This window comes from Micrasema longulum, unplaced genomic scaffold, assembly GCF_059751315.1.
Source record: "Micrasema longulum isolate JH-2025_06_02 unplaced genomic scaffold, ASM5975131v1 h1tg000264l, whole genome shotgun sequence".
Taxonomy (NCBI): Eukaryota; Metazoa; Arthropoda; class Insecta; order Trichoptera; family Brachycentridae; genus Micrasema; species Micrasema longulum.
This window is the reverse complement of record NW_028277468.1, coordinates 111,698-130,524: the sequence shown is the minus strand read 5'-3', so window position 1 is coordinate 130,524 and position 18,827 is coordinate 111,698. Positions and strand designations below refer to the sequence as shown.

At 31.9% G+C, this 18,827-nt stretch overlaps 1 protein-coding gene across 1 annotated transcript in view; it reads left to right on the top strand.

The window, feature by feature from the left end:
• The window catches only part of LOC148283057 (guanylate cyclase 32E), a gene marked incomplete at its 3' end in the record, with an annotated part of 223,567 nt that overhangs the window by 94,400 nt on the left and 110,340 nt on the right, over positions 1–18,827 (top strand). The window contains exon 5 of the mRNA XM_088224128.1: positions 17,243–17,365. Within this exon, the coding sequence (XP_088080254.1) occupies positions 17,243–17,365 (123 nt within the window). The remainder of the gene's footprint in view (positions 1–17,242; positions 17,366–18,827) is intronic.

The window sequence follows — 18,827 nt, the reverse complement described above, 5'->3', positions numbered from 1 at the left end:
ACGCACCAAAATAACAGTATGAAAAAAGTATCAATTTTCCACCGAATAACGCCATGCCGAGGTCGTTAGTAACTTTTTCACAATAATGTCGCTTTAAGTCTGAAGAAAATAACGTTTATCAACTCTTCAGAGGTAAAACATCTAAAGGCCGAAACGACATGAAGTATAAATTTACATGTTTTTTAAATTTTAATTTAAAAAAAAAAAAATTACGTCAACAATATTATTACGTCTCAAATTGGGTGTAATCATGCGTCGTGTCTCTTTTTTTTAATTTTAAAAATGTCAACAAAAAGTAAAACAAAATGATCAAGGTCAAAGTGTTATTCGAAAGAAAGTTGTCTGCTCTACAAGATATTGTGTTTTCTTTTACGTTATAATTTCATTTGATACAAACCTTAAAAATAAAATGTCAAGTAGATGAAGGTGATTATTTTCGACATCTCCTTCTGTTCTCGTTCAATCGAGGAAATAAAGCTGCCAAAGCTTCTCGCGATGTTTGCGCAGTATATGATGAAGATGCTTATTTGTTTTTTTTTTTTTTTTACTGTGTTCTTTTGTTTTCTTAATTTGTAAAAAAAAACAGACACAACTTATGTTTACAGCCAATACCTCAGAAGAATAATTATTTGGTAATCTCTTTTCCTTTCCTTTCCTTCATGTTGCCTTCAACAGCTCCCGTGGCATGTGGCAAAGGCGCTAGCTTCACATACTTCATGTTTAATTTTTGGTGAGAAAACACTATTCTTTTTTTAAATACTCAACCCTTTAATGCAAAAAAAAACAGATACATTTGGCTCGCACATTGATTCCCTCAGCCAATACGGCATTCTGGTCACGGTATTATTTGTTTTGTACAAAGTAGTGTGTAGACTCAAAGTATAAAAGTCCGAGGTTCGAGTTTCGCTTATCGAACTCGATTCCAATTTTTCTAGCACAAGTTATTTAAGACTTCGAGAAATATAGTGATATATTTTAATTATGAATATAAGGTCTAATACTTAAGGTTTCAGTCCAGGTACTATGAAAGAAATATTTTTGTGTAAAAACACCCTCCAATGCCGGAAAATAAAATACATATATTATCAAAAATGCGTTTTTCATTTCAACAAACAAAAAATCATTAAAAGAGCAATAAAATATATAAACAAACCGCACAAGCGTGCAATAATAATACATTTTTTTTCCTATTTTTAATAATCAAACCTCTTAGGAAACTTTCTCCTAAGCCCTCTTTGTTATAAATACACGTTTATAAATTATTATTTTTTTATATTATTGTTATCAAAAACATTTTTCACTTTGTCGTATGACATTTTACACGTATTTGTTTATAAATTTGTATAAACCACTTTAAAAGTGGTTAATACAAATTTATAAACAAATCAGTGTATTATTTTTTTTTACCTACGCACCCCCTACACATCCACCCTCACACATTTATTCACACACGCAAACCCCTTATACGGTCACATACGCGCGCATGAATACAAACGGCGCACACATACAATTATGTTAAGTACTTATTATATGTTATGATATTTATATTATAACAGAGGAATTTTTTTTATTGACTCTAGTATTATTAGTACATTTCTACTTATTTTATTTAATAGCTCTATATTATATACATATAGATTTCCAACAATTGTTTTTTTTTTTAATAATAATAAAAAAAATAAATATCTAAACAAATTTAAAATAATGGAAAAATACTTTTATTGCTATTAGGATGCCTTTTTTAAAGTTTTTTTTTATTTAATAACACCAGTATTACGCACATTACAATGATTTTAATATGAAAATAATGGCATGATTTGTTGCAGAATAGGTAACATACACTTTACCTCTGAGGCATAAATACATAATAGGCACAAAAATAATATATTGCGCAAGGTGACGTCACAAGAGCAAAGCAAATTACGACATTTTGACGCCCCTCGGTAGCTTATTCGCACCAAGCCATTTTTAAAGCAAAATATTGCTATTTTTTACGATCTACTTGAAAATAATTTATAAAGCATTTTGCCGCCCCAAATCATACGTCATAAACGTAATTCAGTACTTGATAACAAACGGAAAATTCGTAAAACATAAAAATAACTGTTTCAACTATTTTTCTTTAGTGTCTTCTTCTTTTGCTTCCTCTAGGACTTCGTCCTGTTATTCCTCGGAGCTTTTTCCTGGAATGCGGACGTCCAACTGTCCCGCCATATTTTGGTGGTCTTCCGGGGGATCTGCTGCCAACTGGTATTGCACCTGCCACTATATTCACCGCTCTTTCCGGATCTGCTCTCCAGAAACGTCTTCTTGATCTTCCCTATCGCACACATCTTTGACGTCACAGACCCTTCGTATTTCAAAGTTGCTTAGGAGGTTTTTTGTCCTGGTAGTGTTTGCTCTTGTTTTAATGCCGTATGTAATGATAGGTCTGATGCAGGTTTTAAAAACTAATACTTAGTACTCTTTTAGCATAGTTCGTTTCTTTATACAGCGATTTGAAGTTTAAAATGCAGACATTTTTAAATACGCTATTATATACGTCAATAAAACATCGAAGACCAATGTCATGTATGTATTTTTTTTAAAGTTTAATTAAAAATGTGAAGTCTACTTTGTTTTAGTGCAAAAAATTTGAAAGTCCCAGGCAATTTCAATATGTAGGTACTATTATTATCAAAATAATCATTATTTTACATTGAAAGTTCTTTATAAATTGAAACGATCTCATTCAGTTCAAAAGTTATGATATTTTAGAAACCGCACAATCACAAAATCTTATTTCCTGAACATTTCGTTCCGTGTGACATCCTTGGTTTATCCTTTAAGGTACAGATATACATAAACAATATTTTACAAATTAAAAATCCAAAAAAAAATTGTCAAAAAAAGTAATCAAATAAAACACAAAAAACTCTACATACAAACACACGTTAAAATGAAAAATCCTATGCGTACGTCTCTCTCTTGAGCCTGATAAATATTTATGTTTTTTTTTTGTAGATTTGATGGGAGCATATTATAAATTTAAGATAAAATATACTCCAATGTTCTTTTCTTGTATTTATTTTTTTTTTTTTTTATTAAAATTTGTCATTCAATTTTCACTTTTTTTTGCACCACAACAGGACAGGAGGCCCAATTCCAGTGGTGAATTACAGCACAGAACACCCAGGCTTGAGAAAAATCGCATATTTTTTAGTGTTCTCGCAGGAATCGAACCCCAAACTTTCCGTTTGTGAGTCAAGCGTCTTGACCACTATACCACGGAGACCGCCAAATTTATTTATTAATTTATGTATTAATTTATCTTTTTGTAGATAATGTTGATTGTATTGGCGAGTATAGCCAAATGGCAATTTATTTCAACCTACCAATAAAACAAAAGTTTTATTTTTATAATTCAAGTTACAAAACATATTCAATAGAATAAATAATAAAAAATCTTGAAAAATATGAGAATTGAAAAAAACTGTTTATCTATATAAATTACCTTAAATCAATTATATTACTCAGTGGGATCTAGGAAAAAAGAGGAAAGAGGAATGGGGGAGAGATTAAAGAAGAGAAAGGAGATGTTTTTTCACGTGATTTAAATAGAGATTCTGAAGTAACATGTTTGATGGTAGATGGGCAATGATTTCACAGTTGAGCCGCATTAACACTTAATGAGTTAGAGAAGAAAGAGGAATTGTAGATGGGTATTAAGAGAATGCTCTGAGATTTAGAACGAAGGGGTAATCCATAAACTGAAAAGCGTTGACATTTTTCACGGAGGTATATGGGAGTATTGTTGAATCTCGTGAGGCAGTGGTCAGCGCATTTTCTTACCATGAAAGAGGTCTCGGTTTTGATTCTTGTCATGGTTGACATGAAATATTTATTTTAAAAGGCGTATTCACACTTAAATATTTCATAATCCTTAAACTGGCACTGGAACTAAAGCGTAGGACTGATCATCTTACCTTCGTATAACAAAAATCATTAAGATGTGCTGTGATTGGTTTACCAATGCAGTGCCCTATGCACCATAAGGTGCGGAAAGGGAATGATGATAATGGTGATATAGGAGTATCTATAAGTTACGCAGTGTCCGTTTTCTTCGAAAACTTCCGTTTTCCTATTTAAAAAATATTTTCCATCTCTGACGTGATATGAATATTAACATATTATAACAGAGATGAAGAACATTTAAGAAAAGGTAATATAGAAGTCTAGGCATCTACAGGGCTTATGACCTGTCAATGGCTGGTTTAAGTGGTCACTTTACACACTGTGTAACATTCACCATTCTGCATATATTTAAAACATCTTTATTCCTTCAATTCTTTCATCTGTTGATGTTTGTGAAGTTAAAGAGCTGAAACCATTATTTATGCCGGTGAGATTCATCTAATTGAATTATTTCACCTACATACTAGGCAACGTCTGAAAATGTTATTTTTTCAATTTTTATACTTCTTCATGGACCAGGTAATTTATCAATAATATTTTGAGTTTGTCTAAATTTCTGAAGACATGTTCTGGATCTGAAATGTTCTTCATCTCTGTTGTAATATGTTAATATAAACAGCTCCCCAGGGAGTTGAATCCAGTCCTTGTCTACAGAAATTTGGACAAACTCAAAATATTGTTGATATGAATACATAAATTGAATTAATTTCGCAATCGGAAAGTGATTCCTCAATTCCTCTTCAAAATTGCAAAAACTAAAATTGTTTCCTTTTACGTTTTTGCCTCAGACACGGGAATAGTAAGACTTAAATCGTAATTTATTTTCCTATCCGGCAAAAGTTTAAGTGTGGTTAATTCAGAAGTGACCGCGGATAGAAAATACCTATGGAAGTGAGGCAATAATTTACGATCTTGTCTTTCGAAACTTTTTGCTGAGATGCCAAAAGAACTTCAGCAAATTGGTTTTATTTCTCGCATAAGCTTTACAATTATAACGTTTGTGAAGCATGCACAAGTGGTTACTATTTAATGGATAAAATAGCGTAAATATATCATTTTTTTATTAGAAGCATTAAGGCTTTAGTCTGGTAAAACGCACGCAAAATAAGGAAATCATACGATTTTGTCATTTTAAAACGAATATTTTTTTTTTAATCGCGCAATAATAAAAAAAATAGAAAAACAAAAATTAGATAAAAACCATAATTTTCAAAGGTATCTATTAAAAAATAAACTTAAAATTTTATGTAACTAAAATATAATTACTTTTAGACCGGCAGATTACGCCATTTCAAATTGAGACTAAACTTAGGTATCTGGGATTTCAATTAAGACTAAGTATCGAACTAAAATTTATTTTATTAATTCAGAGATAATAAATGGTGGCCAAGATAAAAAATTAATTTTTTAATTTTGAAAAGAAATACAATCATTTTAAATTACATTCATTTTTGTGGCATGTTCCTTTATTTCTACGTTAAATTATGTCTTCGGTAATACTTCAAAAATATATATGTATTGAAATATTTTAGTTAAATCCTTTTTTTATAGAATTATATTATTTTTTTAAAAAAAGAAGATAATTCTGGTTGTTATATTCAATTTATAACAATATCTTATCAACATTTTTATAACCTTCATACCTATCTTTATTGATACCGGTATTCATTTTAATAAAAATAAAAATCAAACAACATTTTTTTCAAATTTTGTAAGGTATTCAAAATATAAAACTTTTATTGGGTATCATTGTAATTTTATTTGGTTTATATTTGAAAATATATGTGACGCGTTTCGTCTTGTTAGGATATTATCAAACTAACTTAAATATTAACAAAGTTTTCCTTCATACTAATAATAATATATGTTAAATAAAAAGGATGCATAATAGTGGGGGACCTTTAACAAGTATTGAGGATTTTTAAATAGACCAAGAAAAGTAAAATGATTCCAAATCAATTAGGATATTATACTGAATACATTTTATAAGGTACATTGTAGGTATATTAGGAAAGCTTTCCATCATTTAAAATATTTATAGGGGCGCGACTTGAAAATTAATATAATAATTATATTTTAATATTGATTCCATTCACAAAGGTTTATTTTGTACAATAGTCAAAACTCTCTGTTTGAGTGTTTTATTGAATTATGAATTAAATGAAGTTTATATTTATATTATATTTCTTTCATGTATTATTAATGGGACAATGTTACATTTATATATATATCCATTACATATACATATATACAAAAATGTATCCATATCGATCTACGTTAGATTTAGAACTTTTGTAATGGTATTTCATAAATTTTATATCCCACGATTTAGGCTGATTTCGTAACTTTACTGGTCAATGGTCCACCACCTGAAGTTCTGATTTTATTTGTGATATAATCCAGTCACGCCATTTGCTAGATTATTTCAGGTTGTTACTACGAGGAACGTGAGCTCATAATCATAATCTACCAGACATCGGGAAACTAATAATAATGCCGAAATATTGCTGACCAAATTAATTAATGGCATACACAAGAGCATCCAAAACAATATACTATCGTTATCTCATGGACGGAGTAAGACTTGAAAGGGTTTCAACGTCCAGAGATCTCGGGGTGTTGTTTGATGCTCAGTTATCTTTTAATCTTCATATAGTTAATCTATGTAATGACTCCCTTAAAATGCTTGGTTTTGTTCTTAGAAATGCCAAGATCTTTTCTAACACTCAGATTTTGAGGACATTGTATAATTCCTTGGTAAGAAGTCGTTTGGAGTTTAGTTCCATTATTTGGTCGCCACATGAGACTCGATACTCTTTGATGGTGGAGAGAGTGCAGAAAAAATTTCTGCGCTATCTGTACCTTAAAGAGTGTGGATATTATCCTTGGCTCTTCCCAACTGACTTTTTACTGGGAATGCTAGGCTATCAGTCATTATGGAGGAGGAGGGACGTTCATTTGGGTGTTCACTTTTTCCAGGTGATCGGTGGTCGCATACATAACTCAGAAATTCTGATGGATGTAGGTCTGTTCGTACCTGATAACTATCTTCGACAAAGACAGCATCGATTGTTTTACCTACCGCGATGCAGAACCAACCTGCCAATGGTTATGCCGGTTGGTAGGGCAATCTTGCTACTTAATCGCATCGCCTCGGATGTCGACATATTTTACGACAGTGGGCCTTCCCTTAGGAAAGCACTTTCTAACATTTAATTTTTCTTTTTACATTTTGTTATATTATTTTAATAACATAATTATCTACTGTAATTTGTGATTTATTATTGTATTTAGAATGAATTGGGTCTTTTTCTGTAATGTTCTAAATATCTGAATAAATAAATGAAATAAATAAATAAATAAATTAAATGGCCGCACGTCAGGTTAAATATCTTAATTTGGCGGGTTTAACTACCATAAGTTGCAAAAAAAAAATCAAAAAAGTGTTCTCTCAATTACTGTTCTAAGTTTTGCGATTAGAAAAAAATAAACGATGAAAATAATAGTTATATTCCAAATCGATTAGTGCACTGCCCAACCACCTATAAAATAATCCTAAATATGTATATTTTTCACCTCTTTCCAAAAAAGTTTTATATTGTCGTGAAAATGAGTGGAATTTTTATATCTTATAAACGAAGACGTTTGGTCGTTTTTTGCGTTCACATCATTCTTAATTAACCTCTTGCATACTTTGTAACTACTTTTCGCTCTTTCATACTCACTTTTATTGGTGTCACTAATTGGTATAATTTTAATCCATGCATCCTTTTTTTCCTTTATAAAGTCTTTAATACTATCGTCTCACCATTCAGCCCCTTTTTACCTCTTCGAGACGCTTTTCCGCATTCATTTTCAGCCGGTTCAGACAGCACACTCTAAATCGTTCCCACATTTGTCAATAGTTACTCATATTTCATCCTTTCCTAAACTTCCATTTAAATCCTATTCATACTTCACTCTTACATTCTCGACTTGCAGCTTTTCAACCTTTACTCTAAATCAAGATGTCGCAGTTTTCGTTCGTGACCGCCATCTGAGGAATAGAATTACTCGTTTTACAACAAAAAAATGATCAGATTTCATTTCAGCGCCCCGAAACACGCGAGTATCGATTGTGTTTGTTCTTTATCTCGAGTCAACAACCACGCAATCGATTATCGTTCTTTCATTTCCTCTTTTCCATTTGAATTGGTGAATATCTTTATGATTAAAAAGGTATTCGTAACAAAAAGGTTCAACTCAAGACACACTTCAAGCAAGCTTTTTTTACGGTAACGTGAGACAAGAACGACCAAGAAAGACGTGGCATGATCAGATAAACCAAAATCTCAAGTCTGGTTATGTCAAAAGCAGACAGAACCGAAGGGCATGTATGAGAAGATGTATGAATGTAAAAGAAGCTAGATATGTATGCCAGGATAGACTTCTGTGGCTGTCCATTCTCTTTACCCCCCCCTACGAAGAAATGGCGTAAGAGTCATAGTAGTAGTAGTAGTAGAAGTATATATTAATTAGGAAAAATAAAAAAAAAACATTTAAAATCGGGTTGCGGTCCCGTGACTCGTTCGGAGGTTCGAACCCCACTCTACTCTAATTTGATTTCCATTTTCTAATAGTGAGTTATTTATAACTCGTTCAAAATGATCCTCAAGTTGAAATATTAAGGTAAATTTTTAGAACGCCAGTATTTCTTTTATTTAAAAAAAAAGTAAACATTCGCATAAAAAATTATCAAAAGTATTCTTTTTTAAAAAGATTTAATGTAAGCCAAGGGTATTTAACGGTAATAAAACAAAATAATCTTAATTAAAAATTTTATCACTTATGTATCGCCTCCTTCCATATTAATTCTTATCCAACCGCTTACAGGGCTCTAAAGGAATTATTAAGTAATGTGGAAATCTAAGCATTTACTGGGCTCATTACCTGTCATGTGAATTAAGTATTCACTTTAAACTCTGTATAACATTCACTATTCTGTAATGTATTTGTGCTTTCCACATTATGCGGCCTTCGTGGCGTAGCGGTGAAGACGCTTTCCGGTAAGAACACGAAAATTCAATGTGTTTTCTCTCAAACCTGGGTGTTTATCCTTTATCTTTTCGCTAACTTATATGTGTAGGTAACACATTAAGATTTTATTTAAGTTCAATATTTCTAATTTTGACACTAAACTTCCCTTCCTTAAGCTGCTTTGTCTAATTCTTAAGATCCATAAAACATTTGGTTTACGGGGTCGTAACAATGCCAAAGTAATATATTTAATCATTTTACTGCATATCGTGTGATCCCGCGAAAGAGAAAAGTTAATCCTTACGCTAAGTCGAACAGATGAAGTAGATTATCACCTTCTGCAGTATCATAGGAGAATTTTTTTTCCTTCATTAATATTAATTTGATAAAACATGTTTTTAGTATGTCCAAATGTTTGTAGATAGGCTGGATTTCCTCCCAAGGGAGTTATTTACCTCCTCCTTTCTCTTCCTCCACAAACATCTCCTTTCTCTTCCTTAATCTCTCCTCCTTTTCTTTTTCCTCTTTCCTCTTTTTTCCTCTTTCCCATTGAGTAATAGTTTCGATTTAAGGTAATTTATAAATAAATACGTTTATTTTTTTTTTTTTTAAATCTTGAGCTTTTTTTTCTATTGAATATGTTCTGTGACTTGAATTATAAAAATAAAACTTTTATTTTATTGGTTGGTTGGAAGAAATTGCCATTTGGCAATAACCCCGCCAATGTACAAATAAATAATCTTTTTTCTCTGCTGCATTGGCATGTTTTTCATTCTTTATTTCAATTCTTAATTTTTAATTACTCTCACAAATTTTCTTCATTTTTAATATTATTTCCATTTGTAAATACTCACTACAAACTACAAACTTTAAAATACCTTTTTTTTTCACTTAAATTTTTAAACATTTTTCATTTATGTTTTTCTTTTTCCTTCTCTTTTTTACACTTTCATAATTAACCTTACATATAATTGCTTTATAATATGGAAACTTTACTGGTCCATTAGAATTAAGTCTAATTGTGTAAAATATTAAACTTTGTAACTGTACTGTATGTTTCCAAAATAAAAAAAAAATAAAAAAAACATTTTGTACAAAAAGTTAAATAAAAAAAAAGATTTATTTTTTACAACAGAGAGGGAAAACATTTATGAGAAGGGACTACGGGAATCTAGGCATTTCCAAATCTTATGACCTGTCATAAGTTGGTTTAAGTAACCACTTTACACACTGTGTAATATTCCCCATTTTACGTATGTTTGAAAATTCACTTTTCTATCTCTTTCTCTCAAAAATGTTTTTCCTCGCTGTTGCAACAAATTAAGATCTAAATAACTCTTGGTAGGAAATCCAGCCTGTCTACATTAAAAATTGTTTTCAGGCGTTGCCTAGTAGGTGAATTCGTTTAGCCGGATGAATCTCACCCACATGATAAAGGTTTTAGTTTTTTTACAAAATGGCGAATTTTACACAGTTAGTAAATTGGTCAATGTAACCTGGCAATGACAGGTTATAAGCCCTGTAAATGCTTAGACTTCCATGTTTCCCTCTCGAAGGTGTATTTTATCTCTGTTGCAACAAATTTAGATTAATTTAAAGAGTTAATTTCAGATTTTTTTTTCTTTGTCGTTTGATTTAATACCCATTCAGCTTTGAGGTAGAATATACAAATTCATTGTAAGATCAAGCAATACTCTTCTTTTATCTCTTTAATAAGTTAAACGTTACACGTAATAAATGTTTGTTCCCATAATAAAAATTCACACGCGAGTTCCGAAATTCAGTAGTGCCATCTGTTGATTTTGTGAAAAGCAATAAACCCTTTATGGCCCATTTTCACGTGTATCGTCCAAATCCACACGACCTGGGGCCTAATACTGGACTCTTCGTCTTTAGATTCGTATGTGACTTCCGTAATTTGGCGAGAAACAGCATTCTTGATTCACCCATACAAACGAAGTCGATTGAAAATCAGTCGACTTTATCTCGAGTGTCCCAAAGCACTTGACATTGACAATCAAGTGCACAATACACAAAATATAAAAACGCTCAATGTAATTTTATCGTTTCGTGTGAATTTTTACAAACAAACAAACAAACCATCACGCCGTTTCCCTGTAGGGGTAGGCAGAGAGGATAGAACGCCATAACACTATCTTGGCATACAGACCTCGCTTCCTCTACATTCATACATCTTCTCATGCACGCACGCCGATTATTCCCAATTTTGACATGTCCATCTACAAGTATTTGATGGACTTGATCGTGCCATGTCTTTCTCGGTCTTCCTCGTTTTCTGCATCCATCAAAATTTGCATCGTAGATCCTTTTAGCCGTTTTTTCGCTGTCCATTCGCTCTACATGTTCAAACTAACGCAGCACTTCTTTCTTGATTCTATCGATAATGCATGTCTCAGCCTTACACAGTTCACGGATCTCGACATTTGTGCACCTATCATACATCGTTTTACCATACATTCGCCTGAGGGATCGCATTTCTACAGCATTCAACCAACTTTCATCATCATTTTTCCAATTCCATACTTCGCACACATACATTAGAGTTGGCACTAGAACTCCGTTGTGAACTGCTAGTTTAGCCTCCTGCGATAAACATTTGTTTGCCAAAGTAGAATTTAGTGCACCGTTCACCCTGTTACCGGCACTCACCCTCCTTTCAATATCTTTCTCGGCCTTTCCGTCCCTAGTAAATATACTTCCCAGGTACACAAATTCTTCTACCTGATTCAAAATATCTCCGTTCACGCTGATCTCACATTTAGTTATATTTTCATCCCTTTCAAAAACCATCACTTTTGATTTATCAACATTCATAAGCAAATCGCTTTTCTTGCATACATCGTAGACTTTTGTTACCAAGAATTGAAGGTCTTCTTTGCTGCTAGCAAGAAGCACGGCATCATCCGCATACAGAAGACAGTTATCAGTTATACCACTCATTTTTGCTCCCATTCTTAAATCTTTCAGTTCTTTCATACAGTTATCGATGTATATGTTGAACAACCATGGTGACATTACACATCCCTGTTTGACTCCTTTCGGAATATTACCACGATGTGAATGACCCATTCACCTTCACACATGCTGTGCTGTCCTTATACAGTTAAGCAAAAGCCCTTGTCAGGTTACCATTCACTCCATACTCCGATAAAACCTTCCACAATTTCTTTTTGTCAACTCCATCAAACGCCTTTTGCAGATCGACAAATGCGCAGAAATAAGCCCATGGACGAATAAATTCTCACAATTTATTTCAAATATCAGAAACACTGCAAACACACTTTTTTCAATATGTAAATGTGCGTTTTTATAATACTGGTATAACCAATCGGATTCTTTTCACTTTTATCAAAAATCCACAGAACAGTTAAGAGGAAACGCGGTTTGACTTTTTATACATGCGTATTGATTTTTTGAACACCATTCGAATATTTATTATTGGCGGGTCCCCATAATTTTCTTTTTCTTTTATAAATAGTTTATTATGGGAACTAGAACCATCCAAAAACTCTAAAAAGTACCTCGTTTTATCTGTCATTTTTGGACGAACTCTTTCTTAAGAAAATGATTAAAAAACGGTTCAGTTTTGGGCTGCGAAGAACGGGACAGCAAAATGTCGATTTTATTTAAGAAAAAACAGTTCGGTATCGACCGATCGACACATTGGTGTTTCCACAGAAAAGGCAAGCGGTGTTATCATTTCTGTCTTAAAGATGACACACTTGCCATGGCTGTCTAGATCATGCTATTACCATACGCACTGTAATTTTTAATGGTCTCTAAGATTACTTAGGTTAAGTCAAATCAAAGAACCTTTAAATTTTAAATGCCAATATAAGGGCTTTTGTAAGCCAGTCAACTGGCTTAAAAAAACAAATGTTTTTATTTCATAGCCGTTTTGAATAAGTCGTAAATAACTGAACTACAAAATGATAACGAAGTTGTGTCACAAAGGAAAACAATACGGTTACGGTCAAGAATGACTTTTTAAATAGTTTGTACATTGTTTGATTACTCGCTTTTCCCCAAAGTAAAAGGGCTCAACACAATACTCCCACAATAAAATAATTATTACACTCAAGCGTCAGTTCCCAAGTCTTTAAAGGGCCATGTAGCGTAAAATTTCATCCAAGTCTACTTTATGGCGTGGGTGGAATTTTTATATTCTCACTGTAAAAACATGCTGTCAAAAGTACAACATGTTCACATAGAAATTTATGGTCTTTAAACGTAAATTGTGATTTATTGGGAAAGCGTCTGAATAAAACAACGAAACGAAAGGAATATATGACGAATTATGTAACATAGAGGCTTAGTCATTAAGACCCGTTGCTTTGTTTTATATGGCCGTTAAAAACTTGTAGTCTGTATCGAGTAGAGACCATGATTAATTTTGCTCTAAAACAGCAATGTTGATAAGAAAATAGCAATTTCAAATTCACGTTTACTTCATACTTCACCAATTAGTATATAACCACTTACCGACTTTTTATGTCTACCGGTTTCGAGACGTACCTGCCTATTTGTCAGGACACTCACTGCACCAACATGCAAATACTTAAATCCCCTTTACCTTTACCACCACCGTAGTATACAATGTATTTACGAAAAAAAACATGTTTTACATGCAAGAGGATGCAAACACCACCATGTCTTAACATGCACTAAAAAATTAGGTCAAAAATATTCAATTATCTTATAAGTATTATTTTTTTGTTGTTAACCTATTGAAATGATTTTTTAAGTTTCTGGAATTCAACTCGTTAATTATTATTTATTAATTAAAAACTCCTGTTAGTGATTTATTCAAATAAATATAAAATGTAAACGAGGGCTAGATCGAATTAATCGCATTTGCGCTCTAAAGCTGCAAGACGTGTTGCAATTAAGCTCCTGTAAAATTATGAATAAAAACGTAATTGAAAATGAAGAACTAGGATCCCGCCCGTCTAGGGATTCTGAACTTGCAAGAAGTGTTGGGATGTTTATTGTACAGTACCCCTGAGGTGGAAAAAAATGTGAATTGAGTATTTTTTGCATGTTGGTGTAGTGCGTGTCCTGACGAAGAGGCAGGACGTCTCGAAACCGGTAGTCATAAAAAGTCAGTAAGTGGTTATATACAAATATTAACTAACATTAGTTCAACAAATTTCATTCCAATGCTTCGTCTTTTTACGAGTACCAATAAACTGTCATTTAAATTTTAAGAGGCCTAATCTGCCTGTTGAAAACTTATTATTTTTTAGTTATAGGTATAAAACTTGTATGTATTTATTTATCAGAAATACATTATAAAATTATTTTTTCGATCAAGTGTTTTTTTTTGTTTTTTAATACCGCGAATTAGAAATATCGGGTGTTTCAAAATAGAAAAATAATATGATAACCTCACTTTTTATCAGACTATAGCCTTGAACATTCGCATCATATTTCCCCTTGGAATTTTACAAGTTAGAGGCTAAAGGAATTGGGAACTATTTAAGCTTGTGTCTCTTCATTAAATCAAGCCAGACCTTCCAGATCCTTTATGCTCACAGCTTGGTATTAAACTATAGAACCTTCTACTGAGAAACATAATAATTGAATAAAACAGGATACAATTGCCTGAATTTAAGGATTCATTAAATAAAAAACATGAGTAACATTGTTCTTTGTTGTGAGATTTTTTTACATCTTTTCTGGAAACCAGAATCTGTCAGCAAATCGTAGTACGAGTCTCTACTTAAAAATACTATCCAAATGGGTAAAAATAAAAATAAATATTTTTTATGCTTTTTTTTAAGGTGTATTATTTACATTTCTGGTGCTTTAGACTATATTTCATCATCTAATAATAATAATAATATGGATAACTTGTGTAGTGCCATTTTCGTAATATAATAACCTCAAGGGCGCTTTACAAAGTGATTATATAAAGATATTAATTTAATTTTAACTTTTTAATTTAAAAAAAATAATGTACTTTGTCACCACATGCTAAGAATTTATTCAAATGATTTAGAGAACAGGTGGGTTTTAAGTTTTTTCCGAAACATCACTTCACTCTCACAGTTTCGGACCTCTGATGGGAGAGCATTCCGTGCCGTAGAGCCTGCGACCGCAAATGCGCGTTCGCTTAATTTAGTGCGCTGTTTGCGTACAGGTATAATAACTATTCCTTTCGACGTAGATGTAGCTGATCTAAGCGTAAGACGTCTGTCAGCTAGTTTATCTGGAATGCAGATTTTCTTTAGATATTCTGGAGCAGAGTTGTGCAGTGACTTATACATAGGCCAACAGAGTTTGTATTCCACCCTCTGTGGTAAACGTACCCAGTGTAATTCTTGAAGTAGTGGAGTAATATGACTGAACTTAGAGATTCCAAAAATAAGTCTCGCTGCGGCATTCAATACAGACTGTAAGCGAGTCATTTTATTCACTGATAGACCTGCGTAGATACCATTGCAATAATCGGCTCTAGACACTACAAATGCATTTATTAATTGACGGGCGGCATCACCTGGCAAATTTTTGCGTATGCATTTAATCTGTGCTATCTGTGAACTTGGGAAATGGGTGGCTTAATAACTTAAAAAATGACTGAAAAATTACAATTTAAATGTTTAGCTTAAAGTTAATGAAAATACGAATTAATTTTATTATTAGTCCACAAAAATATAAATAGTGACATTAAGAGAAATGCAAACATGCAAAAAAAAAAACACACGGCGGGGAAAATTGATTTTCCCTGTAGATGCGAGGCGTGAATTGGCAGGAGCAAAGCCCAGGAGCTTCTACAACATTTTAAGAGCGGAGTGGACTGTAATTTAATGAAAATGAATGAGTATCCTAGCGGCGATGCGGTAAGCGGAGACAAACATCGTTCATAACCTCCAAGGAGGCTACCGTACAAGGAAGACCGCTGTGCACGTGCAAACCACGAGCCCACTGCGCAATATTGCATGATGGGCCCATTTCACACTACGCCAAAAATCTACACGACATGATAAAATACGATACGGCGGATCAGTATTTTTTTTTATTATTATTTATTTATATAATGCCTGGCAAACGCAATAACCAGTACTTCATAAGACCGATTTGTCTCCAGTCGACTGCCTTTTGCAGGATTTTTACCTGAGAGTACTCGCTAAATTAAAATAATGACTTTGATAAAATTATCATTAAAATCTCTTTTGCTAAGTTTTATTATATTATTTGAATCGGATTGTGGTCCCGTGGCTAGTGGCTAGTGTTGCGGACTCGCGGATCAGAGGTTCGAGGTTCAAACCCCATTTTGATTTCCATTTTCTAAAAGTCAGTTATTTACTCATTGAAAATGATCACTTAAATTGAAATATTTGTGTAAATTATCAGAACGCTAATATATTTATTTCTTTAAAGTTAAAATGCGTTTTAATTAATATTGTTATTAAAACCATTAACTTTAAAGTTTTATTAAAAAAATCACATTTAAATAGGTAGAAAATCAAATAAATGTCAATCCACAATAATTTTATCGTGCTGTTTAGATTAAGATGATATGTGTGCAGGCTATTCTCCATCAGGTATCAATCACGTGGCTGGTTTGTTTATTTGGAAATTTTTGTTATAATGAACAGACCTTAGGAAGGAAATCCACTAATTTATTCCAGTTTTTATCGTTCCTGTTGCACTTGTATGAATGAATTGAATTTCATTATTTACAATTTATACTTTGTTTTTCTGAATTGTTATCATATTACATCACATGTTATTATAATTTAATTAATTTTACTACGTATTTTTTTCTGTGAACTATTATGGTTTAACACAAAGGCACATCCTAAAAAACATGACTTAGTTCGTGAATATGTAAACGAGTGTATTTTTTTATGCATAAATAAATTAGGGCACTTTATCGGACCTCTAACGCAGTTCCTTAATAATATCTGGATCATTTAATATAATTGAATGTATTTGCTACTGACAAGAAGCACAGATACTAGTCCAGAAATAATGAAACAAGTGTAAAACCACATTTAAAAGCAATATTTTACTTTCATCCTGCTAGGAATCTAACTTAAGACCTGGTTTAGAATTTTTTTTCTCTCATAATACTATAATTTGCTTCTGCCTAGACACAAAATAAAATTACATCAATTTGACAGTTATAAGGTTTAAAACACAAAACTCATCTTTGAGAATCTTCAACACAAATCATGAAATCGAATTCCCTTTATTTTAATTTCTTACAAATGATAAATATTTATAAAGTGTTGTATTGTTTCAGTTTTGCACGGACTACGAATCTTCAGATAAAATAAAGTTCCCAACATTCGCCCGCAGCAAACCCCCTGATACACAAATTTCAAAATCCGTCGCGGCCGTTTTGCGATTCTTCAACTGGACCCAAGTGAGTGATTACCTTTATCTGGTCAAAATAATACCTCGCAGTCGGGATAAGATCCGTAGGGAGATTATCCTAATTTGATATTAGTTAATTACAGTTATTTGGAGTTATGTAGGTTGTGATTATTAAATGACACAATATGAAGATTAGTTATATGGGATTTATTTTTCACTGAATTTATAAGGCATGAATAATGTATATAATAATAAAGAGGATTCGCTGGGAGCTTTCGGGGTGGAAACGAAAACTATATACATATGTAGTGCTCTTTCTTTCTAATGTTAGTAATGGTTAGTGACATTCACGCAAAATTGTTTACAATATAATTAGACTCTAAGCTTCTGCAATAAAAAAATAAAAAAAACTACTTTTTTGTATCTATTTTTATTTCAGAAGGTAAACTTGAACAGAAAAAATATAAAAGGAAAAATAATGAAACCCACTAAACCGCGAAACCGGCTTGTCAGCGGGTTTCTTATATTTCCTTTACAAAGAAAAACTTTAGAGAAATTACATAATTTTAAAAAGTAATAAAAACATTATTAAGAACTAAAAGCATACGTATTTTTATACAAAATTTATTTACAAAAAATTAAATGGATGATTGTTAACATAAAATAATAATCAATTGTTTCATATGAGCCATTTAATTATTTTTTCCTTAAAAGTTTTGTCAACATTTTTTTTTAAGATCTGCTTAGTAATCTTATTAAAAAAATAAATTAATTGTATAATGAAGTGTTCTTTGGCCATACTTGTTAACATATCTCGGTAATGACAAGCTTTTGCGTTGTGCTAGCCTTGTATTGTGTGTATGTATGTATATACGTTTTCTGGTAGTTACTCTCAAATCGATTTCTAGTAACAAATTTGTGCCATAGAATAGCATTTACGGACAGGCACCCTTGATTTTTAAAAAGTTTGGGTACATCTTCCTTATCAATTCTAGCTAATCTGTTAATGAATTTAAGAGCAAAGTTTTGTAAAGATTGAATTTTTGTGTGTTGGTTTTACAAGAAACAATTTACAATTATTTAATTTGGCTATTATTCGTGGAAATCAGCCTTCAAAGATACTGGGGTGAAAATTTTCCCAGTCATTCTCAATTTAAGTTTACTGCTACTTGTGTCGCCATTGTATCTCTAACAGTTATTTTTTGTTAGTTTACACACACTCTCTATCATAGCTATTTATTTCTTTTATTTAGTTCTATGATTAACATAGTCTAATATATATTTACAAGACAATATTTACGTCTATTCTTATTCAAACATTACTTATCACTACTATACACTTAATATCCTAATTTATATTTTTCACTGTTTCATATGTACAAATTCATTAATTATATTCACTATTTACACTATATATTACCTAATTTATTTCACATATATACTTTTTACATTTAATTTTAAATATGTTAAATACATTAAAGGCAGTTCTGGGACATTGCTTAACTATCCTT